The sequence below is a fragment of the Taeniopygia guttata genome, chromosome 5 (assembly GCF_048771995.1).
Source record: "Taeniopygia guttata chromosome 5, bTaeGut7.mat, whole genome shotgun sequence".
Lineage (NCBI taxonomy): Eukaryota > Metazoa > Chordata > Aves > Passeriformes > Estrildidae > Taeniopygia > Taeniopygia guttata.
The window spans coordinates 31,410,262-31,429,526 of record NC_133030.1 but is presented as its reverse complement, the minus strand read 5'-3'; the positions used below and the strand labels follow the sequence as shown (position 1 = coordinate 31,429,526).

The following is a 19,265-nucleotide window of genomic DNA, read 5'->3' as shown; positions in this document are numbered from 1 at the left end:
GAATGTGCAGGCAGAGCTATATTTCCTGCCTGTGTAGGGGGAACGTGGGCTCCAAAATGAGGACAGAAAATTCTCAGCCATTCAAAGGTATCACAGATGGGTAAAATAATTGTACTTATCACGGATATCAAGCTTGGATAAGGGGGATTAGTGGGATACACTGTATTTGAAGCTTGAAGCCTTGCAGTAAGGGAAAATGAATTTGTTTGGTGAGGGAAATGTTTTAGTCCCTTGCCCTGGTTGATGCTGAAGGAACTAGAAGAAACTGTGCACACTTAGTCCATTTTAGCATGTGGCTGGCTCCTGGTGCTGGCATGGAATTAGTTTTGATGGCTGCTAGCTACACAGAAAATCCCTCCAGCTGTGACCAGCTGCTGCTGAGTTATAGCCTTGCTCAGAAACAGTGGTGGTGATTGTGGATCCAGGGAGCACCCTCAGACCTGGATGCCCCAAAGGATGTGCATGATACCTCTCTTGAAACACTCACAGCATCTCCACATCATGGGAGCCTTTGGCTTCTCCTTGCAAGTGGGCATGAGCTCAGCTTGCAGCTCTGCTGCCACCCAGAGCAGAGAGCCCCATGCCCACAGCTTGAGCTGCTCCTGCATTCCTGCTCCTGCCTGTTGGATTCCAGCATGCTGAGGCAGACCTTGCCACCAAGATTCCAGCAGCAGAATGGAAGGAAGCAATTTAGTGAGCCAGCCTTAGGAAAGGCTACTGGGAACAGGGGTGGGAGCTGTTCTAGTCCCTTCCTGAAGGGAGAAGAGCATCTCCTGATCCTGGCCCCCATGCTCTGCTGTGAGCACCTGGTTCAGCTCCTAAGTGCAGCCTGGCTGTCAGGGGAGCTGTGTGTGGGCTCTGCTTCATTCCCAGACCAGGGAAAGACAGAAGGGTAAGAAAGAACTGTTGCTTTCTGGGTAAATAGGAAAGAAAGATCTGTCCTACCAGGGAAGCAAAGAATAGCTGTTGTGGGTAGAACTCTGCAAAGGAATGAAGTGTCCTGAAGACAGGAGGGAACAGACCTGAAAAATGCTTCTGGGCTTGGTTCTGGTGCACTGCCCATAGCCAGAGTTTCCATCCTGTCTGTGCTTGAAGAGGATCACAGAGCTGGCAAACAAATATTGCTTTACACAGTCAGTGAGTATACACCCTGCTCTGTCTATCCAGCTCTCCCTAGCTTTGAACTGGATTTCAAGCTGGCTGTTCCTCACTTTCCCCTCCAGGTTGCTCCTTCAGCTTTCTGTTTATTCTGCTTTGCTTAACTGGGGCTGTTTCCCCAAGGTGGAAATTAGCCTCACCCTGGTAGGATTTGCAGCACCCAGGAACAGTGGGAGGACAGTTCTGCCATGGTGGAGATGGCGGGGGGGCTGCTCTCTTTAGAGTGCAAAGGAGGTGAGACACACCCTCAAAGCTGCTCATGCTATTTTCATAACACTAGCTTCCTGTCTAGGAATATTATTCATCCTGATCCAAAGTCTTTTCGACTTGAGCATTTCATGTAGAAAATGCACAGCAATAGGCAGTGAACACCCTGGGCTCTTAACCTTCCCTCCCTGCTCCACAGCCCAGGGGGCCACATGTGGGTACAGAGCTGGGCAGGGTGGTGCTGGGTGTCCCCTCACCTCGGACATGCAGCATGAGCCATTTTGGAGTCTTTGTGCCAGGTCCTGTCCCAGTGTGTTTCACACAGGCAAGGGGCAGGCAGAGGAACCTGTCCCCTCCACTGGACCTTTACTCAGACGAGTTTTTCATCTATTCAAACAAATATTTCATAATCATTTGTTTATTTTTATTTTTATTTTTATTGTTTTCACTGAAAATAATTTGTCAAAAAAGTAATTTCCAGTTTTTCCACAGAGGCAGAGAGCAGACCAGAGAGTTTCACCTTCAGGTGAAGCTTGGTGTGCTTTGTAACTGAAGGTGGCCCTGGAGGCTGTGTCTCTGCTGTAGCTGCACTGCCAGACCCACAGAGAAGGCTGTGTGTGGGCAAGCAGCCCTGCAAGGACAGCAGCCTGTTAATCCTCATTAGAGACGTGTCTGTGCCTCCACTCTGCAGCTGCCAGGTCAGCTGTGGCTTCAGCTTTTCCAAGTCTTTCAGCACCCTGCTAAAGTCAGGCAGCAGAGCACCTTCCCAGCTGCCCTGGATGAGGCTCAGCAGGGGCAGCTCTCTGTGAGCAGGGCTGGGCACGCAGCTCCCATGCTGGGGAAGGGGGCAGGCAGCCTGTCCCAGAGCAGGAGCTGGGGCAGGAGGCTCGGGGATAATGTGGTTTTTGAAGCTAAGCACATAGCTGTGCCCTTTTCCTTGCTGCTGCTTTTCCCTTGAAAGCAGCCTCAAATCACAAGGCCTATAAAACGAGTGCATTTCCTTGCTCTAGCATTATGCAAATAAATCAGGTCAGACAGGTGGTGTCCCAGAAATTTCCTCAACATTTTCCTATCTGCATGATTTAACAGACTGCAGCTATATCCTAAGAGCCATGGAAAGACATCCCTCTTACATGCACCAGGGATGTTTTAAGTATCTCTGAATGTCACTGAAAAAAAACAAGAGACTGTTTCCTTGGAGGAGATGGCGTGTGTGTCTCGGACAATGGGCTCATGGGGAAAATAGAGGGATGGAGCTGCTGACTTCTTGTAGCTGCAGTGCAGTAAGGGAGAGGTGGTGTTATAAAGAATGACTTATTGCTTTAAGGCTCTGAATTAATTTGAATTGTTTTGCAGAATAATGGGCTTGCACTTACTACTGCTGTAATGGGATAGCCAGAGAATCAGAAGCTGTGGCTGCCTCTGCAGCAGGAGACATCAATTATGGAAGAAGGAGGCTGTGCTGTATAAGGTCAGAAGACAGTAGGACAGACAGGACTATATTCAGCTTTTTCTCTGCCTGTCCATCTGATGTTTGCCATGGCAGGGTGTGAGTTCCTAAGGTAACATGAACTGAATCCTGTCTCCTTTCTAAGGAGAAACAGGTGAATATTTGTCATCCCCAAAGCCTGCCATGTTATAAATGCTAGTTACAGTAGTAAAGCCATGACTTCAGCTCACTTTCTGGAGGCTGTGTGTGGAGAAATGTGAATTGTACAGAAGTGAGATATGTGTACTCATCTTTAGATAGACAGCTGTGCCAAAGACAAATCAGATTTCACTTTATGGAATCTCCTTTCTCCTTAATCTTCAGAGATTTATTGAAAACAGCCTCTAATCTCTTCTGCTTGCCAAGACAAGTATGTTTCACCTACTTATCACAGGGTGAATTTTAGCGCCATTCTTAATCTATGGCGAAAAAGGCCTGGGAACAGGATCTGCAGCATGTTGTCTCTGGCATACTATGGAGATTTCCCCACCTGCATTAACTGCTGCCTGGACCAGCACATTCCTACACACACCCAGCCCAGACCCTCCAGGAGGTATTCAGGAGCAGCAGCTAGCAGGCTTGGGGAGCATGTGGGCTAGCAGGCTTGGCTGTGCACTGAGAGCTGGAAGGCAGAGGAGTTCCAAGGGAAACCTGGCAAACCCAGCTGGCAGTGCCTGAGCAAGGGGAAGGAGAGGAACCAGGGTGCTTGGTGGAAAGGAGCCCATCTCACACAGCAGGCAGGATATCGTGCCACCAATAAGGAGAAGAAGGGAAAGCAGTTGCTGTCCCAGGCCCTTAGACTTACTACTGGAAAGGCTATATTTAATTAGATACATTTTCCAAGAACTATTTGTATCAAAACATCTATGGACCATTTTTGGGGGAAGATTGTTATCTAGGCTAGGTACTGTAACCTTTAGAGGCTGAAGGTTGGTGAATCCTCTGGAAGAGATGGTCCTGGTTTTGGTGGCCATGCTGTTATCTGGAGCATGGTAGAAATGTAGAGAAGTCATAATTAAAGTCTACTTGTAGGGAGGAGGTAAAACTTAATGAAATAGAAAAACTGGTAAGTAGAGGTGCCAGGCTGGAGCTCCACGGGAGGAGAAAGCAACTCATGCCATTCCCCAGCTGACCTAGTGAACCTGTGCAGCCATTTCCCTTTCTAGGGAGCACCTTGTACTTGGTGCTTGGTCAGAACAAGCCCCGGGTTGCACACCCAGGTGCATTTCACAGCCACATCCCTGTGGAGAGAAGCACACACAAGGCAGCTAGAGCAGTCATTTTAGAGCTTGATTTTCATGTGGTTAAAAGGGGTCCCTTCCTTCACATGTTCTAGAAGAGAGATGTGTTATTTCTTATGACCAGGTTTTTCTGGTGCAGCTTTCTGTTGGACAAAGTGATATTGAGGCTTGGATTGTGCTTTCTGCAGATCCCGGGGCTGCAGGGACAGTGGCCATAGGAGAGACACTGAGGAGAGGGCCCCTGGCAGACTGCAAGGTAGATGTATGGCCCCCTCTCTCTGCTCTTGAGAGTCACTTAATGGAAGGATAATTTTTTTTTCCTAGAACAATTAAGAACAATATAGAATATACATAATGTTCCCAAAGGCACAGAGAAATGCAGGTGGGAAAGTGATAGGAGCCAAGGAGCAGCAGCTGAGTGGAAAATCTAAAAAAAGCTTTATTAGTGCTCTGTTTTCCACAGAGCACTGTGGGGTGCTGTCTCCTTTGCCTGAGATAAGAGATGGGGAAAAGGACCTTTATTTGCAGCTAGCTCATCCAGGCCCCTTGCACGGCAGGCAGGTTATTTATTCTGCCTGCCAGTCCTGCCAGTGTCTTGGCTGTGCCTTGGCTGTTAGGTTGGAGGTGGGTGTATGGAAAGGGTTCTGATGATATCTGTGCCCTGTCCCAGGAGGATGAACAGCATGCACATAACCTCAGTGAGCTCTTTGGAGGATCCACCAAGCTTAACAGAGACAGATACCTCAGAGACAATCAGACCCTTCATGTTCTGAGCTAAAGTAGTAAAAAACATTTTTATTTTTGATTTATACCTGAAGAACAGTGAAATTTGCTAAAATGTGTTAATCTTGTTTTAAGGTGGGAGCTGCTTCTCTCACATTCCACATCAGTGCTGCAAGAAGCATCTCCTGGTGGGAAAATGGAGCAGTGCCCCTGGCTGCAGTGTGGTCCTCGCTGTTCACAGGTAAGGCACACAGACTTGGCAAGGTGTGAATGTTTCACAGACAAGGTAACAACCAGGGTCTTTAGGGAGCAGCTGGACTGCAAAAGGCAAGATGTGCTGAGGGAAGTGAGAAGATGTCATTTGACTGCTTAGCTGCTTTTGAAAGACACAACAAGGAAGAAGGAACATTAGCACACCTGTAATTTCAATCAGAGTCTTTAGGACCTAGACTCTTGTAGAGATGAGGATTCCTTCTCTGGAGTTCCTGTCATGTATGTGACCATGAGGAAGCCACCTGGAGAGCTGCAAGCTATTTCTATTACCCAGCTTAGGGTAGAGAGCTTCATCCACTCAGCCTGTTTCTGTAATCTCAGTTTACACCTTCCCCTTCTATGAAAAGGCACCGCTCTCGGCAGCCACCAGGCAGGAGACCGTGGTTTATCCAGCCTGGCTGTGTGCAGCGGGTCCTGAGGCACTCACAGCAATGCTGTGGGAGCTGATGCCCTGTGCTAGTGCCTAGTAAGAACCTCACTTTGTAGCTCTCTGTGTCAGGAGTCTGCCTCACTCTCTTATGGTGGCGGCAGACCTGGGCTCTCTATATTTAAGTTTCCAATGAAGAACTTTTCCCCCAGAGGTGTGAGTTGCCCTCTCGCAGCCCACTGCTGTGCAATGAGCTGTGGGCCCTGCAGCTCTGCCTTTACAGGCCAGCTTATATGGGAATAGGACTTCCCACCTTCTGCTGAAACTGATGTGTAGAATCTGTGTCCTCTGAATCTGTTTTTCTAGATATGTATGTTTCCCTCGAGGTCACTTCTCCTTTGGCCCAGTCTTAGTGCTCAGTTAGTTCTTCAGTCTCTTTAGTACACGGTGCCAAAAACATCTAACCATCAAAACCTCTTGCTCTCAGAGGGACAAGTTTGGAATAAGGGGTGTTTAAGAGAGGGGGATGTATGTACCCAAAAATGAAAACCATTTTTGCTGTGTTTCTCTTCTCCCATCACCAAAAGACATCTTGGGGCAAGGAGAGGAGTCACGCTGCACTTCCACAGCATCTTAGCAGCACTACTTCCCCAGAAACAGCAATAAAACTGTGGCCTGTGGGCTTGCAATGACAGTTCAGCTCCTCATTTTGTTCCAAGCCCTGGCTGTGTTATCTGTCAGGAAGATAATTCCTTGACCCTGTGGTCAGGGGATGAGTGCTTTGCTTAGTGATTAAGCCACTGCAGTAGATAACATGCTGTGTTTAATCCTTTTGGTAGCTGGTCCTGGAGGGGGGCAGGAGGGGCTACAAAAATACAGTGGCTTGCAATAGGTCCGGAGACCTCAGAAACGGTGGCAACAATGCAGAAACTGTGGCTGTATGTGCCCATCCTCCTAAGTTAATTTGGTGGCAGGCTGGAAAACAACCAGCCTATCTAGGGCACTATTTTGTCAAGTGGTAGAGCCATATGGTGCAAAAACCCCCCAGTCGTCTGAGGGCTTAGGCATGTCAGAAATCAGGGAGTCCCTCTGCGTACTGATCCTGTCTGCTAGCTGGTATATATAAAAAGAAGGCTGATAATTACTTTCCCCTGCCAATGGGGGAAGGGACTCCTGAATAAACAACTAATCCTGCTGATTTGAACTGGGAAAGAATGAGATAAAACCTTTCCCACTGCTTCAAAGCTGTGGCTGGGATATGGCTGTGAAGCATGCAGCTGGCATGCTGGAATGCCCCACAAGCCTGCCTTATTCCAAGCAAGTGCAGCAAATGCATCAGAGCATGGCTGCATGACCAGGGTTCAGGTTGTACAAACTGAGGGTTGAAGCCCACTCTTCCTGTGGTATTCAGGGCTCTGTCTGCAAGTGAAATCAGGAAGAGCTTTGAACAGGATCTCATCTAGAAGGTTTCATCCCCACATCTAGACTTCTGTCCCCTGCTTTTTGCTGTAATTCTGTTTCTTGCCCCTGCCAGAGAAAGAGAAGATGGAGACATGAGCCCACATCCACTTTGCCAGCAGTGAGGCACTATCATTGGTGAGAGAAGACCCTTGGCTTTTTTGAGCAAACCTCTCTTCCCAGGCTGTCACTGCATAGTTAAGGATTATGATTCTCCTTTAATCTGGCTTTTCCCTTTCACGAGATCCCTGCTCTCTTTGGAAACAGCCCCAGCCTGAGATTACCTCTGGCTGTGGTGCCTCCTCTGTTGGGCACAGGAATGTGCTAGCTGTCACCATATGCTTGGCTTGCCCTTTGGCAATTGACCTTAGCAGGCAGGAACCAATCCCGGGTCTGGTGGCTGAATCGAAATGGTTGATTACAAATAAAAGTGGGTATGGATCTGGTCTTTGCAAAACATAGTCAGCCAGCAATCCACTTTCTTAATGAGAACAGGACTATGGGCATGCTGTGGGTCTCTACCAAACCCTGGTAGCTTGATATTAAATTTGGTCTTTGAGGAAGAAAAACTCAAACAATTAAAAAAATAATAAAAAAAAGAAACAAAAAACCCCCCAAAACCGAACAATATACCCCCCCAAAAAAACCAACAACAAAGCGCCAAAAAACCCCCCAAAACCTAAACAAACAAACAACCCAACCAAAAAAGCCCCAACACCCTCCCCCCCACACCCCCGGCAAAAAAACCCAAAACAGCAGAATTAACAGTCTTTAGTAGAAAAGTGTTTTTTTTATCCTGTAGTCTTGAGATACATACCTCTTCTTAGCTCATCATCCAGATCCTAGCACTGACACACAGTAAAATCTTTCCTCTGACAGCCCAGATTCAAATACTAAAAGAGGTGCTCCTCATCACTTTCTGCTTCACAGGAGAACCCTGGGCACTCTTGGCTGCTGCCCTAGAGCCCAAAGGGAGGTGGTTTAGCTCAGGCTCCTTCCTCACCTCACACTGTGGGGTGCTGCCTGACAGGTGCCTGGAGCAGCACCCATGCAGGCCTGGGGTAGAGGAAGCCACTGGGCTGGGGTGCTCCAGAAGGCATTTCTCTGCTGCTGTAAGGGAGGAGCCTTCAACAGGAAGGAGACCTAAAAAAATTCACAATTCATCATGACTTTCATGTAGGGTCCCAGTCTTATTTTCATTATTTTATACATTTGTTTAGGTCATGTATGTGCTTATCCCAGGCTTATATTTTTCATCCTTACTCCTACCATTAATTCAGGACATGTTTCTTTGCTGTAGTGATATTAGAGCCATCATAGTTGGAGATATCTAGAACAGTTTTTCTACAATTTTCCACTCTGGCCAACCCTGACCTTTGTTGGGAAACATAATTCCTTTCTCACCTGAGGTCCTAAGTACTTTCCACCATTCTTCATTCCCTGAGGGTATCTAAAATGTGTGAAGCTACTTGGCCATGTACATCTGTTGCATGAGACATATAAACCGTGTCTCCTATGTTATTTCTTTCTTCTTCAGACATTCTTTCATTTCCTCTGGGGAGTAATTTTGTGCCTTCAATTTCCCCATGGAAAAACTTATGCTAAAATGATTCTCTGTACATCTGATACATCGACTCCCTGGCCATCCTTGCCTGCTTGCAGGATGCCTCCCTGTACCTGAGGACACTGCAGTGCGTTGCCATGGAGAGGACTCAGACAGCATTACTGGGTCAGCAGGTACTGCACAGGCAGTTTATACAGCCCTGGCGTCAGGATGCATGGGAAGGGCCCCGTGGGTTCCAGGAGACTCTGCAGAAACTCCCCTGATAGCTTACAGCAACTTTTCTGTGCATTTGGGGACTCGCAGGCTGTGACTGAATCACGTGGCAGCTATGTTATGGTACAGTGTCTTTGCAGGGAGGGATCTGCAGCTTCCCAGAGACAGCAGGAGCTGCGAGAAGTCTCTGCAGTAGCAGAGTGCAGTCTGATCAGAGACACTTAGAGAGGACAGCAGCTCTGGGTGTAAACATCATTGCCTTCAGGAATCTCTACTTGTACCATTTTTTTTGCTGGAACCATAAGTAAAATGCATTTAAATACCTGATTCTGCAAACAGATTGTACAGTTTTTTAAAAAATTGCAGGAATCACGGAAAATGTCTGTTACAAGACAGAGTGGCTTCTGCCTGGAAAATATTAGGACTCACAGCATCCAAGAGGTGTTCTAGTGTTGCATAAAGCCCTGAGGCTCTCAGCTTGCCTACCTGCATACCATTTTCAGAGAGCAGGCAGGTCAACTCTGGTTTACTGAAACAACCCTCCCTGGCTTTACTTTCTCCTGAGCAGCAGTAGGTGAAACTGATAACAGAAAAAGCAACATCATGACGTATAGCTGTAACAACATACCTGAAATCCCTGTCATGACAGGTCATGCAGATCTTTATGAGCTAGGTATGAATTTACCGGCAGAGTCCAGGTCATAAGGAGAAGCTGGTGATAGGATGGATGTACCTTAGGATGCCAGCCTGCCCCAGAGCACCTCTGTATGATGCGATGATGATTGCAGAAAGGAAAGCTTCCCTCTCAGGCAAGAAGGGACACTGTTTCCCATGCCAAGCATTGGTCTAAGTGGGGAGGGCAACAGCTAAGCACTTCCACTGGGGCTATTAATGCTTGCCCCATTCATGGTAATGTCTGGGAAAGCAATGCAGGTGAAGTAAATTAGCAGCGGTGTTTGATAATTAAAAATAAAACAGTAGCACCCTTTTGCTGTGCCACAACACCCCAGTTCTGTAGGTTTTCAATCTACTCCACCTAAAGCCCAGATTCAGACAGTCCTTGTTTGGACAGACAAGGACTTCTGCAGAGACATGCCCCAGGAGCCTCAAGATCAAACTGGGACACAAGGACATCTTGACAGCTTCAGGTGGAAGCTGAAAATGGTGCAGAGGCTCCTAGACTGGATGAGGGCTGCTGAAACTCCCTGATGAGAACAAAGTACAATTCTTCCATCAGGGTTCATGTCAGATGTGGACCGAGTCCACCCAGGATGGCTGTGTAGTGGTCCCTCTATAGTGAAAATGGTGCCTGCTCAGGGATCTCACCTCTTCCTTGAAATCTGAAGAAATAGCTGTTGCTTGGAGGTAAACACGAAGCCTGTCTTGTCAGCATGTACAGGAGACAGGTGTATAAGTAGCAAAGCTTGTGAACAGAGTGGCTCCCTCCTAGGGTCTAAGAAATTGCATGCAATGCAGCACTTAACAAAACCTTCACCTGCAGGGATAATATGGCTTTTTTCAGGAGGGAAAGAAAAATGGCTTTCAGCTTTACCTACACATCTGTGTTTTGTGCTCCCTTCCTCATTTATTTTCCTGCCTCTTATAAATCATTAAACAATTGTCAAAAATAGCACAGCTTACTTTGGAGGTGATTAAAAGAGAGATGAAATTATCACATCACCCTCCTACAAACCAAAACATTCCCAGTAGTGTCCAACAGACAAAAAGCCAAATCTCTTACTCCCAACTGTTTAATTTATTGTCTGACAAGGTACTTCTGTGCCAGCTGCTCTTCCTCTCAGCTGCACTGAGCTGCTTCAGCAGACGCTGCTTTGTAAACACACAGGAACACAGTGTCCAGCACCAGGGTATTGACAAATTTGTCACCCAGTCTAAAAATATCAGCTGATATGTGACCCTCCCATCCCATTGCCTGGGTACTGCTCAGGCAGGAGGAAATTTCCACCGAGCTTTTGAAAGCATAAGCTCTGCCAAGCCAATGTGATTTACATAAATAATGAAAAGTTTAATATATCTAGACTGTATTCACTCCTGGAATAACTCTGCTGGCTCTAGAAAGGTAACTAATGGGATGAACTGGGCCCTGTAAGTTTAATGTGCTGAAAGAAAGTGTTATTGTATGCTGTCACATAGATATCCAAGTGATTCCAGATAGCCAGGATGGTATAAAGATACTCAGTCCATGTTTACTCACTCATTTAACATTTCCAGCTGTAGCTCCTGCCCCTTTCTGCTAATGCACCTTCCTCTTACCCTGCCCCTGTCCTGGCCTCCCTGTGCAGCATTATCAAACCTTCAGGACCCTCATTTAAAAGTGTTTCAGGTTTGGAGACAATGCCCAGAAGTGGTGGCGGGTGGTTTAAAAGCTTCATCCGCCATGAAGCACCAGCTGCAGATCAGGAGTCGGGGAAGCTGCCACAGCAGGGGCACAGAGATATCCCTCCACTGCAACCAGGAGAGGTTAATTAGAGGACTGCATGGGGATTAGGGAGGACATGAGTGAGAGCTCCAGCTAGATCAGGGAGGCCAACATGGCCTGGGGCAAATCACATCAGTTCTTTCTGCTTCAGTTTGCTTGTACTTAGGCTGGGGGCGACAACAAGTTTACCTCACAGCCAGGTCCTGAGATTAGATGCAGGGAGCTGCATAAAGCACAAAAGAATTAAATAGGACTGGCAGTTTGGTTTTGTAACACAGGATGATTCTTACTGCCAGAGTGGTTTTGCAATGCAGAGGATTCCTTGCTGAATGGTAGGGAGGTAGGAGATGAGTGCAAAGTTATCAGAGAAAGACTTGGGTCCTTTCAGACTAAAATCTTACAATAACAAGGCAATGTTTCACAGTAAAGATTCATGCCCAAAGAATGGGCTAAGGATAAAGAAGTCAGACCTACAACTGAATTTTTTTCATGTCCTATTGTTAAGAGGTATGTGGGATGTGGGGCATATTCCATTATGAAGGCTCTGAAGACTGGCCTCCCCAGAGTCCTGGATGTTCTCTGTGAATGGAGAATCTCTTTCCAGGTATCTTGTGTTGGAAGAGTTTTGCTTTTTTTTTTCCTTGTTCCCAGTGTTTTCTCTTCTAACCATCACCTAGTAATATCTCACAAAAAGGAGGGAAGAGCTGCTGTCTGCCTAGAAGCCAGAAGCATTATGATTTTCTTATCATCCCTCTGTACTGGCTCTTCAGAGTGGGTGGTACTTGCTTGCCAAGGACTTGTGGGGCTGCACTCCCCCAGGCAGTTGTATTAGAGCTCTGTCAGCTCCCACTGCAACACCCCTGTACTGTGCTGCTCAGTAGGTGTCTCGGGGTTGATTTCCAGAAGGACTGGGCTGAGCCAGGGTCTTCCTCTTCTTTGCCTATGACAGCCTTCTTTTACAACTATGCAGGCTAAGTCTAGTCCTAACAAATGATATTCCCTTGGAGCTTGACTCAGCAAAACAAAGCTTACACTGGATTGTTTGAAGGGCACCTGTGTGATCTCAGAACAGATTACTGAGCACCTCCCAGAGCACCTCTGCTCTCATGGATGTAGTGGCTGCTCTGCTAAACAACAGCACAGTCTCAAGTCCACAGAGCAGAACTATGTGTGAAGACACCAATTACCATCTGTGATGTGCTGCATCTAACTAGCTTTGTATCTCATCCTTACATCTCCCTGTATCTTCTTTAAAAAACCCCAGTAAGACCAAAAAAAGCCCCCCCCAAAAAAATGTTTGAAATGGCATTTCAACTACTACATTTTTGTCTTTACCAGCAGAAGAACACCCACAGCTGAAAGCAAGTCTTTCTTTGATGCAACAACTGCAGCAATGAGAAGCCATCCTCAGGTAGGCTATAATAAACCGGGCTATGTATTGCAAATTCTGTTTCTCATGCCTCCCTGTCCAGCCTTGGCTTAATAAAGACATGTAGATGTCTTTAACCAAGTCCCCTCTCAAACCTGTGAGCACTGCATATTTGTTTAGCATTTGTTTAGCAAATAGAATTCCCCTGTCACCAGGAGAAATTTTTGCACAGAATGAGTCTGGAGCTCCATAAGCATCCTAAGAGGAAAACAGTAGGTAAACAAGGCAAGAAATCTAATCTTCACATATTTCTTATTCAGGTGGAGAAAGAACTCAGTATAAACTGGCTTAAAATTTACCTTGTAAAATATTAACTAGCGATGGTGCAGCTGCTCCTCCTAACAGCTTTTAGACATATCTGCCAAATTCAACCTTGACACAGAGAATGAGCTTTAGTGATGAATTTTGCGTGAAGAGGAAGCACACAGGTAAGATTGTTGGCACACTCTCTGGCACTGAAGGGCTCCAGTTTCAACCCAGATGCCATTAAAGACTAGACAATCCACATAAACAAGAGTTCCTGAACATACAAAATGTGTTCCATTGTGTTCCAAAATTCCTCCAGAGTTCAGCCAACAGAAACTGTTTCTTAGTCAGTGCTTCCTCTCCATGTTGATTTCTTTTTTAGTTCTCCCTAAACTACAGTTCAATTGCAAAAATATCAAATAAACCCCATCTACAAGGGCCATACTTTTTACATGTGACCCAGGGTTTAACTTCTGTTCCTACAGAAATCCAGCAGTAGAATTCCTTCTCAAATAAACAGAAGCATAAGCAGACCGAAGAAATACCTCTCATGCCTCCATCCATACTGACTTAAATTTTCCATGCAATTTTAAACTCATAAAACTCACTGAATTTCATGAACTTTGAACTTAAACCACTACAGAAATAAAAAATATCCATACACAGATTAGTGTCTTTTGAAAAAAAAATATTTTTTCTTAGATTTCACATTCAAAACTTGATCTGTACACTGCACAGTATAGGAACACTAGTTTGCCAATCCAATTACCTTCATGTTGGTCTGTGTTGATTAGTTCAGCTGTAGCCCCAAGGTGTCAAACTCAGTCAGCAGCAAGAGATGGACCCCAGATGTAATTACAGTCAGTGGCCAAGACATGTCTCCTGGGCTGCAGAATGTTCTCCATCTGGAAATGCCCTTGTCAGAGGGAGGTTTGGACAGTTTTCAGGTAGGTCGCAGTAGAGCTTTAGGGAAAACATGCTCCTCCAGTTAAAAGCTGCCTGCTCATTCACCCATCACCATTTGCCTTCTTTCCACTGTTTCCCAGCTCTCCCCATTTTCCCTCTGTTAAATGAACCAAGCAGCGAATTTCAACCCCAGTGCAACGATACAGGAAGCAAAACCCCTCATATACATGCTGGCAGGCTTGCTCTGCAGCCCCAAAGGCTACAAACTAGATGAAACATTGGCTATACTGGACTCACTGCAGGTTTTATCCCAACTCTAGTGCTATCGGGAAGCAAGGGCACTTTTGCAGTGGCTGGATTTGGGCCACTGGCCATCTCTTTCCTAGGTCTTTGCATGCAATTATGAGCTACAAGGGCACACATAAATCACTGTGGCATGGACAACATGTGGAGAAGTCTGTGTTTTTTAAAGGACCTTGTCCAGTGTTAGAGCAGCATTTGTTTCACTGTTCTAGTTGCTGCTTTGAGGATGAGGGTGAGGGAACAGCCTCCCTGCTGGAAACACTAATGCAGCTATCCTTTCCACAGTTACCAGATTTGGGTGTTAATGTTTTTCACCAAGGGATGTTTTACTTTAATAATCACTCAAATAAATAAATAAATAAATAAATAAATAAATAAATAAATAAATAAATACATAAATAAATATTACTTTGTACTTTATAAGCAACATTTGTCCAAAGTCTTTGAAGTGCTTTGCCAATCAGAGTCTTACTATTTCCTGTGAGTCCCAAGAGCTCAACTCCGCTTCCGTTTATATCAATAGCAGCAGGTCCAGCCTCTAAGGACTTGCCTGGCATTACACAGTGAACCAATGACTGACAGAGCAAACATTGCTCAGGTGCCCTAATTCCTACTTTCATGCTGCCTGTCCTCAACACCACCAATCGTACTTTGATTCAAAGATCAAGTCCTATAAAAATAAAATTTAAAAAAAATCCTATTTCTTAATTTTCAACACTGTTTGTGTAATGTCTCTAGCCTTCCACGGCACCAAGGTGTATTTGGTCTATTGTTACTGCTAATTTAACAGCTTCTTTAAAGCCTTTTAGGAGGGCTCTGACCTGCTGTTACCTCCTGGGAAATTCTAGTAAGCAAACTATGCATGCTAGACTGCATGCCTGTGCCATATGTCAACCCTCTCCTGGTTGGCTCTTCTACTATGTTGTACGTCAGAGAAAGAAACCCGCAAAGAAATGAGATCCTGTCTTTTCTTGCTGCTTCTCCTCCATGATCCAGGTCTGACTGCTATCACCAGAGCAACCCAATACGGCGTCACGGATGGTGGAACACAGAGCTGATGCTACGCAGAGCCAGAAAAAAAACCAAAGTGCCTGCTTTGGATTGTGCTTGCAACTCCAACTCAACAAAGAGTAAATGTGGAAACCTGGAGCAGAGTACTGTTGTACTTGAATGCTGTGCACAGGGCACAGGTAGGCTTTTCACATTTCTGGTGTATTTCATTGCAGAAGGACTCAGTTCTCCCTAAATAGTATTAACTCTTATAAAAAAGACATGATCCTCGTCTGAGAGAATCTGTAACATACCTTATTTTGTGCATCTATTCTTTCTTGTGCTCTATATAAGAATACAACTCTTAGCACCAGTGAGAAAGAAATGCTGCCCTGCTCACTAGACGATGATAAGAGCTGGGCGAATGTCTCATTGTATGCAGCTCATGAGAACTATAAGGTTAGAACCCTGGAGAACATCTGGTCCAACCTCCTGCTCAAGATAGGGCAAATTGGATAAGGTGACTGAAGGTCTTCTTGAGTTTTGAGAATTCCTGAGGGTGGTGATTTCCATTTACAAGTGACCTCTGTGTTTCCCCCAAAGTCCAGATTCCACAGGTTCATTCATTTTTATATCTTAATGAACAAGTGGCTTGTGTGAGTGCTCATCAGTGTGTGGACTGTCCATAAATTTGTCCCCTTTTCTCCCTCCTCCAAAAGAACATCTACAGATGTTAGCAAGAGAAACTTGGAGAGGTGAGGATACCTTGATAGGAGTAACAGTTACAAACAGCAAAAACGAAATTGTGTTTGTGAGCACTTTCAGATAGCTTCCGCCCAGCTCTGATCATGATGTCTACTTACACGGCTTTGATCTGTGCTTTCCCTAGCTTGGTACTAGCAGCAGCCAAGGGGTACCCAGGGTATATGGCATTCTGTTCTCCAGCCTTCCTCACCTTCAGCATGGGACTGCAGCAGCTTTGAAAATGCAGTCTTGTAACTTAAACCGAACTGCCCATCACTCCAGGCAGAACCAGCTAGGATGGTTTTGGTTCTTATTCAGTAGACTCTAGTAGTCAGCAACCTCTGTTTGCATTTCCAGCTGGAGAGTGCATCGATAGTTGTCATCTCCGGTGTAAATAATAAATTGGTAACTATGAGGCTTCAAGCGGATTTTGCAGCCCTCTCTGACGAAAATGCATGTGCTTGTGGAGTGGAGGACAGAAAAACCTGCATCCTCTCTGTAAAGATGACTGAGGTCAGTCTTTAAAACACACCCAGAACTAAAAATGTATTTAAAACAGTATGTGAAATAGCTGCCACATTTTTGTGCGGTACCCTGCTCCCCCAAAATACGAAATTAGGGTGGATGTTGGTTTTGTTTTTTAAACACTCACGCTGAGGAGCTTTCTGTCACATTACGATGGACAACCAGTGGTGCATCCTCACTCCTCCATGAAAAGATCTTTCATTTCTTACTAAGCTGAGCATGCAGTTCTGCTTCAAAGGCCATCTTGTCAAAGGTGCGCATGTTCGTCTCCTCCCGCACCCTTTCCCGGACATGGAAGGATGCTCGAGCAACAGATCTGGCATTTTCTAAGACAGTCTTCTTCTCCTTGAAGATCTGCTCACTTCTCTCCAGCTTCCTCTCTATAGAGAGGAGAATTTCCCTGCGCCGTAAGTCCTCATACTGTTCCACCTTTTGCTTGTTCATCTTCTGCACTTTTTCCTTTTCCAGGCGGCTCAAGACCACTTTGCGGGCTTTTTCTTGGACAGCCTCTTCAGCCACCTGGGCAGCATGCTGGAGCTTTCTCTCTGTCTCTCTAGCCAGTGCTTCCAAGTGCTCCTTCTGCTCTTTTTCTTTCTTCTCTGCTGCCAGTTTAGCTCTCTGGATCTGCATGTCCTCACGCCTAGCCTTCTCCCTCAGCTCCTGGTTCCTTTTCTCCACAAGCTGCTCATAGTTCTCCTGAGCCTTTGTCAAACTCATCTTCAGGGATGCCTTCAGCATTTCCTTCTCTTCTGCCTCCTGTTTGGCCAATTCCTTGAGCAAGGCCTCATGCTTCAGCTTCTCTGCTTGGTTGAACAGTCTCTTTTCCTTCTGCAGCTGCACCTCCTTTTTCAGCCTCTTCTGTGCAGCTGTGGACAGCTTCTCTTGCAGGAGCTGCTCCTCTCGCTCCTGGTGCTCCTTCTTGACTTCTTCCTTTGCCTTCAGGTTGAGCTCTTGATGGAGCTTTTTCTGCTTGTCCTCCTTGATGGCCCGCTCCAGCCTCTCCCTCCGCAGCCGCTCCTGCTTCTCCGCTTGCTCCCGCCACCTCTCCTCACACACCAGGAGTTGCTTCTGCCTCATCAGGGCAGCTTCCTCCTGCTCCTGGTTCAGTCTCCCTCGACGCTTCTCCACCTGGCTCTCCCACATCCGCTGACCCTGCAGGAGGGCCCTTTGCTTCTCCTTCTCCTCCCGCTCCTTTCGCTGTTCGGCCAGGCGCCGCTGGCTGTCCCACTGCAGGTGAGCTGCCTGCCGCTGCTCCCGCAGGAGGCTGGCCTCCTGGTGCTTGGCGATCATCAGTGCCGCGATCTTCTTGTCTCTCTCTGGCACCTCTGAGAGACCCTTCTTCCTCTTCACCTCTCTGACGATCCTCTCGACTTTCTGGGCAGTCTGCGGTGAGTGGCTGAGGTCGCCCAGGCTGAAACTGCGCCCCAGCAGAGTCCCATTGGCGGCCACCCCCCGACCCCGGCCGCACACCTTGCCCCCGCGCTCCCGCAGGCTCTCCCCGCTGTAGGACGACGAAGCACCCGACTCAGAGGAGGTCTTGCCCCAGCTACCCTCGCGGCGCTTCTGCAACGAGTCCAGGGAGTGGCTCTTGCCCTTGGCACCCCTCGATGGCCTGGCCCTCCCCCCGCCATGGGTCCGGGGCCCGCCGGCAGCTGCGGCCGCAGCCCGGGAGGAGACGCGGGCGGCGGGCGAAGGCGGCAGGCTGCCGAGGGGCGCGAGGATCCGCCTCTTCTCCTCCCGGATAATCCTCTCCCGCTCCTCCCGGCACTGCTGCAGCTTGCGGCGGCGCTCCCGCTCGTAGGCCTCGTAGAGGCCGGCGGCCACCCGCATGGAGCGCCCGGGCGCCTCTCTCAGCAGGTCCCCGAGCGCCCGCGGCAGCAGCTCCACGGGCCGCACGGCGCAGCGGGCGCAGGCCTCCAGCGACCGCGGGCTGGTCAGCACGTACCGGCTGCCCTCCGCCGCCGCGCAGTCGAAGTTGTACAGGTCCAGGTGCAGCAGCGGCGACTGCTCTCCAGGACGGGCCGGCTCTCCCCCCGCTGCCCCCCCGGGCGCCGGGCAGGGCTGCGGGGGAGGCTCGGCCGGCGGCTCCACCATGGCTCGGCCTGCGGGGCAGAGAGCGGCGGCGAGTGAGCGGGCGGGCAGCGGGCGCGCAGACCCCTTTGTGTGCCCGGGGCAGGGGCGAGGAGCGGCGCGGAGCGGGCGGTCGGTGTGCACCGGGGATGCCGGGGCTGTGTTTGTGCAGGAAGGGGGCAGGCTGCGGCAGGTGTTGGGCGCGCACGGACAGTGTCCAGGGGCGGGGGTGCCCGGGGCGGGGAGCCGTGTTTTGGGCGGCCGGGCATAGGGGCGTGGTGCGGAGTCTTTGGGACGCGCGGGTTGTGCCCTGTGGTGCGCGGGGGCGTGTGGGGTGACGGGGTGTGCGGGGTGACGTGGGGGCGTTCAGGGTCCTCCGGCAGGTTCGGGCAGTGGGCGCTGAATCGTTCGGCAAGGAACGGGGCTGCTGGGGATGCGCGGCGTGTGTCTGGGCCGGGAGGGCAGTCTGGGCTGAGGGTAGTCGGGCTATGAACGAGGATGCTTTAAGGTGCTGGGCTTGGCGGAGTGGCGGACGAGGGTATCCGCGCGTGAATGGGTGAGCGGAGAAAGGGGTGCCCGGGGGTGTCAGGCTGGGCTGGCAGCGGGACCGAGACCTACTCCAGAGCCGCGGCGCAAGAAGGAGCCCCCCGCCCGTCCCGGTCCCCCGCGGCACTCACCGGGCGGGCGCGGCCGCAGCCCCGCTCTTTGTCTCGGTGCCGGCGGCCTCGGGGATCAGGCGGGCGGCGGCGGCGGCGGCTCCTCCATGGCAGCCCGGGCCCCGCGCGGCGCCCCCACCTGCGGGGCGGCGGCGGCGGGCACGGCGGCCGCCCGCAGGCTGCGGCGCCCCGCGCTGCCCGCTGCAGCCCCGCGCGGGGGGCGGGCGGAGGCGGGCGCGGGGGGAGCCCGCCCCGCAGCCCCG

The 19,265-nt window shown here is 48.8% G+C and overlaps 1 protein-coding gene across 3 annotated transcripts; it reads right to left on the bottom strand.

Moving 5' to 3' along the window:
• Window positions 1-4,870: 4,870 nt before the first annotated feature.
• On the bottom strand, window positions 4,871-19,206 carry CCDC177 (coiled-coil domain containing 177). 3 transcript variants are annotated; one of them, XR_012056336.1, is made up of 3 exons: window positions 19,024-19,206; window positions 13,578-18,378; window positions 4,871-8,059 (listed from the first exon to the last, which is right to left on the bottom strand). XR_012056336.1 is itself a non-coding variant. In XM_030274448.4 (2 exons), the coding sequence occupies exon 2, from the start codon at window positions 18,368-18,370 to the stop codon at window positions 16,475-16,477; it is 1,896 nt and encodes a 631-aa protein (XP_030130308.3). In that variant the 5' UTR covers window positions 18,371-18,378; window positions 19,024-19,206; the 3' UTR covers window positions 13,480-16,474. The 3 variants fall into 3 exon arrangements, 1 of the variants encoding a protein (XP_030130308.3); XR_012056337.1 differs by lacking the exon at window positions 4,871-8,059 and having other exon boundaries at window positions 13,480-13,871; window positions 15,963-18,378; XM_030274448.4 differs by lacking the exon at window positions 4,871-8,059 and having other exon boundaries at window positions 13,480-18,378.
• Between the last annotated feature and the right edge of the window lie 59 nt (window positions 19,207-19,265).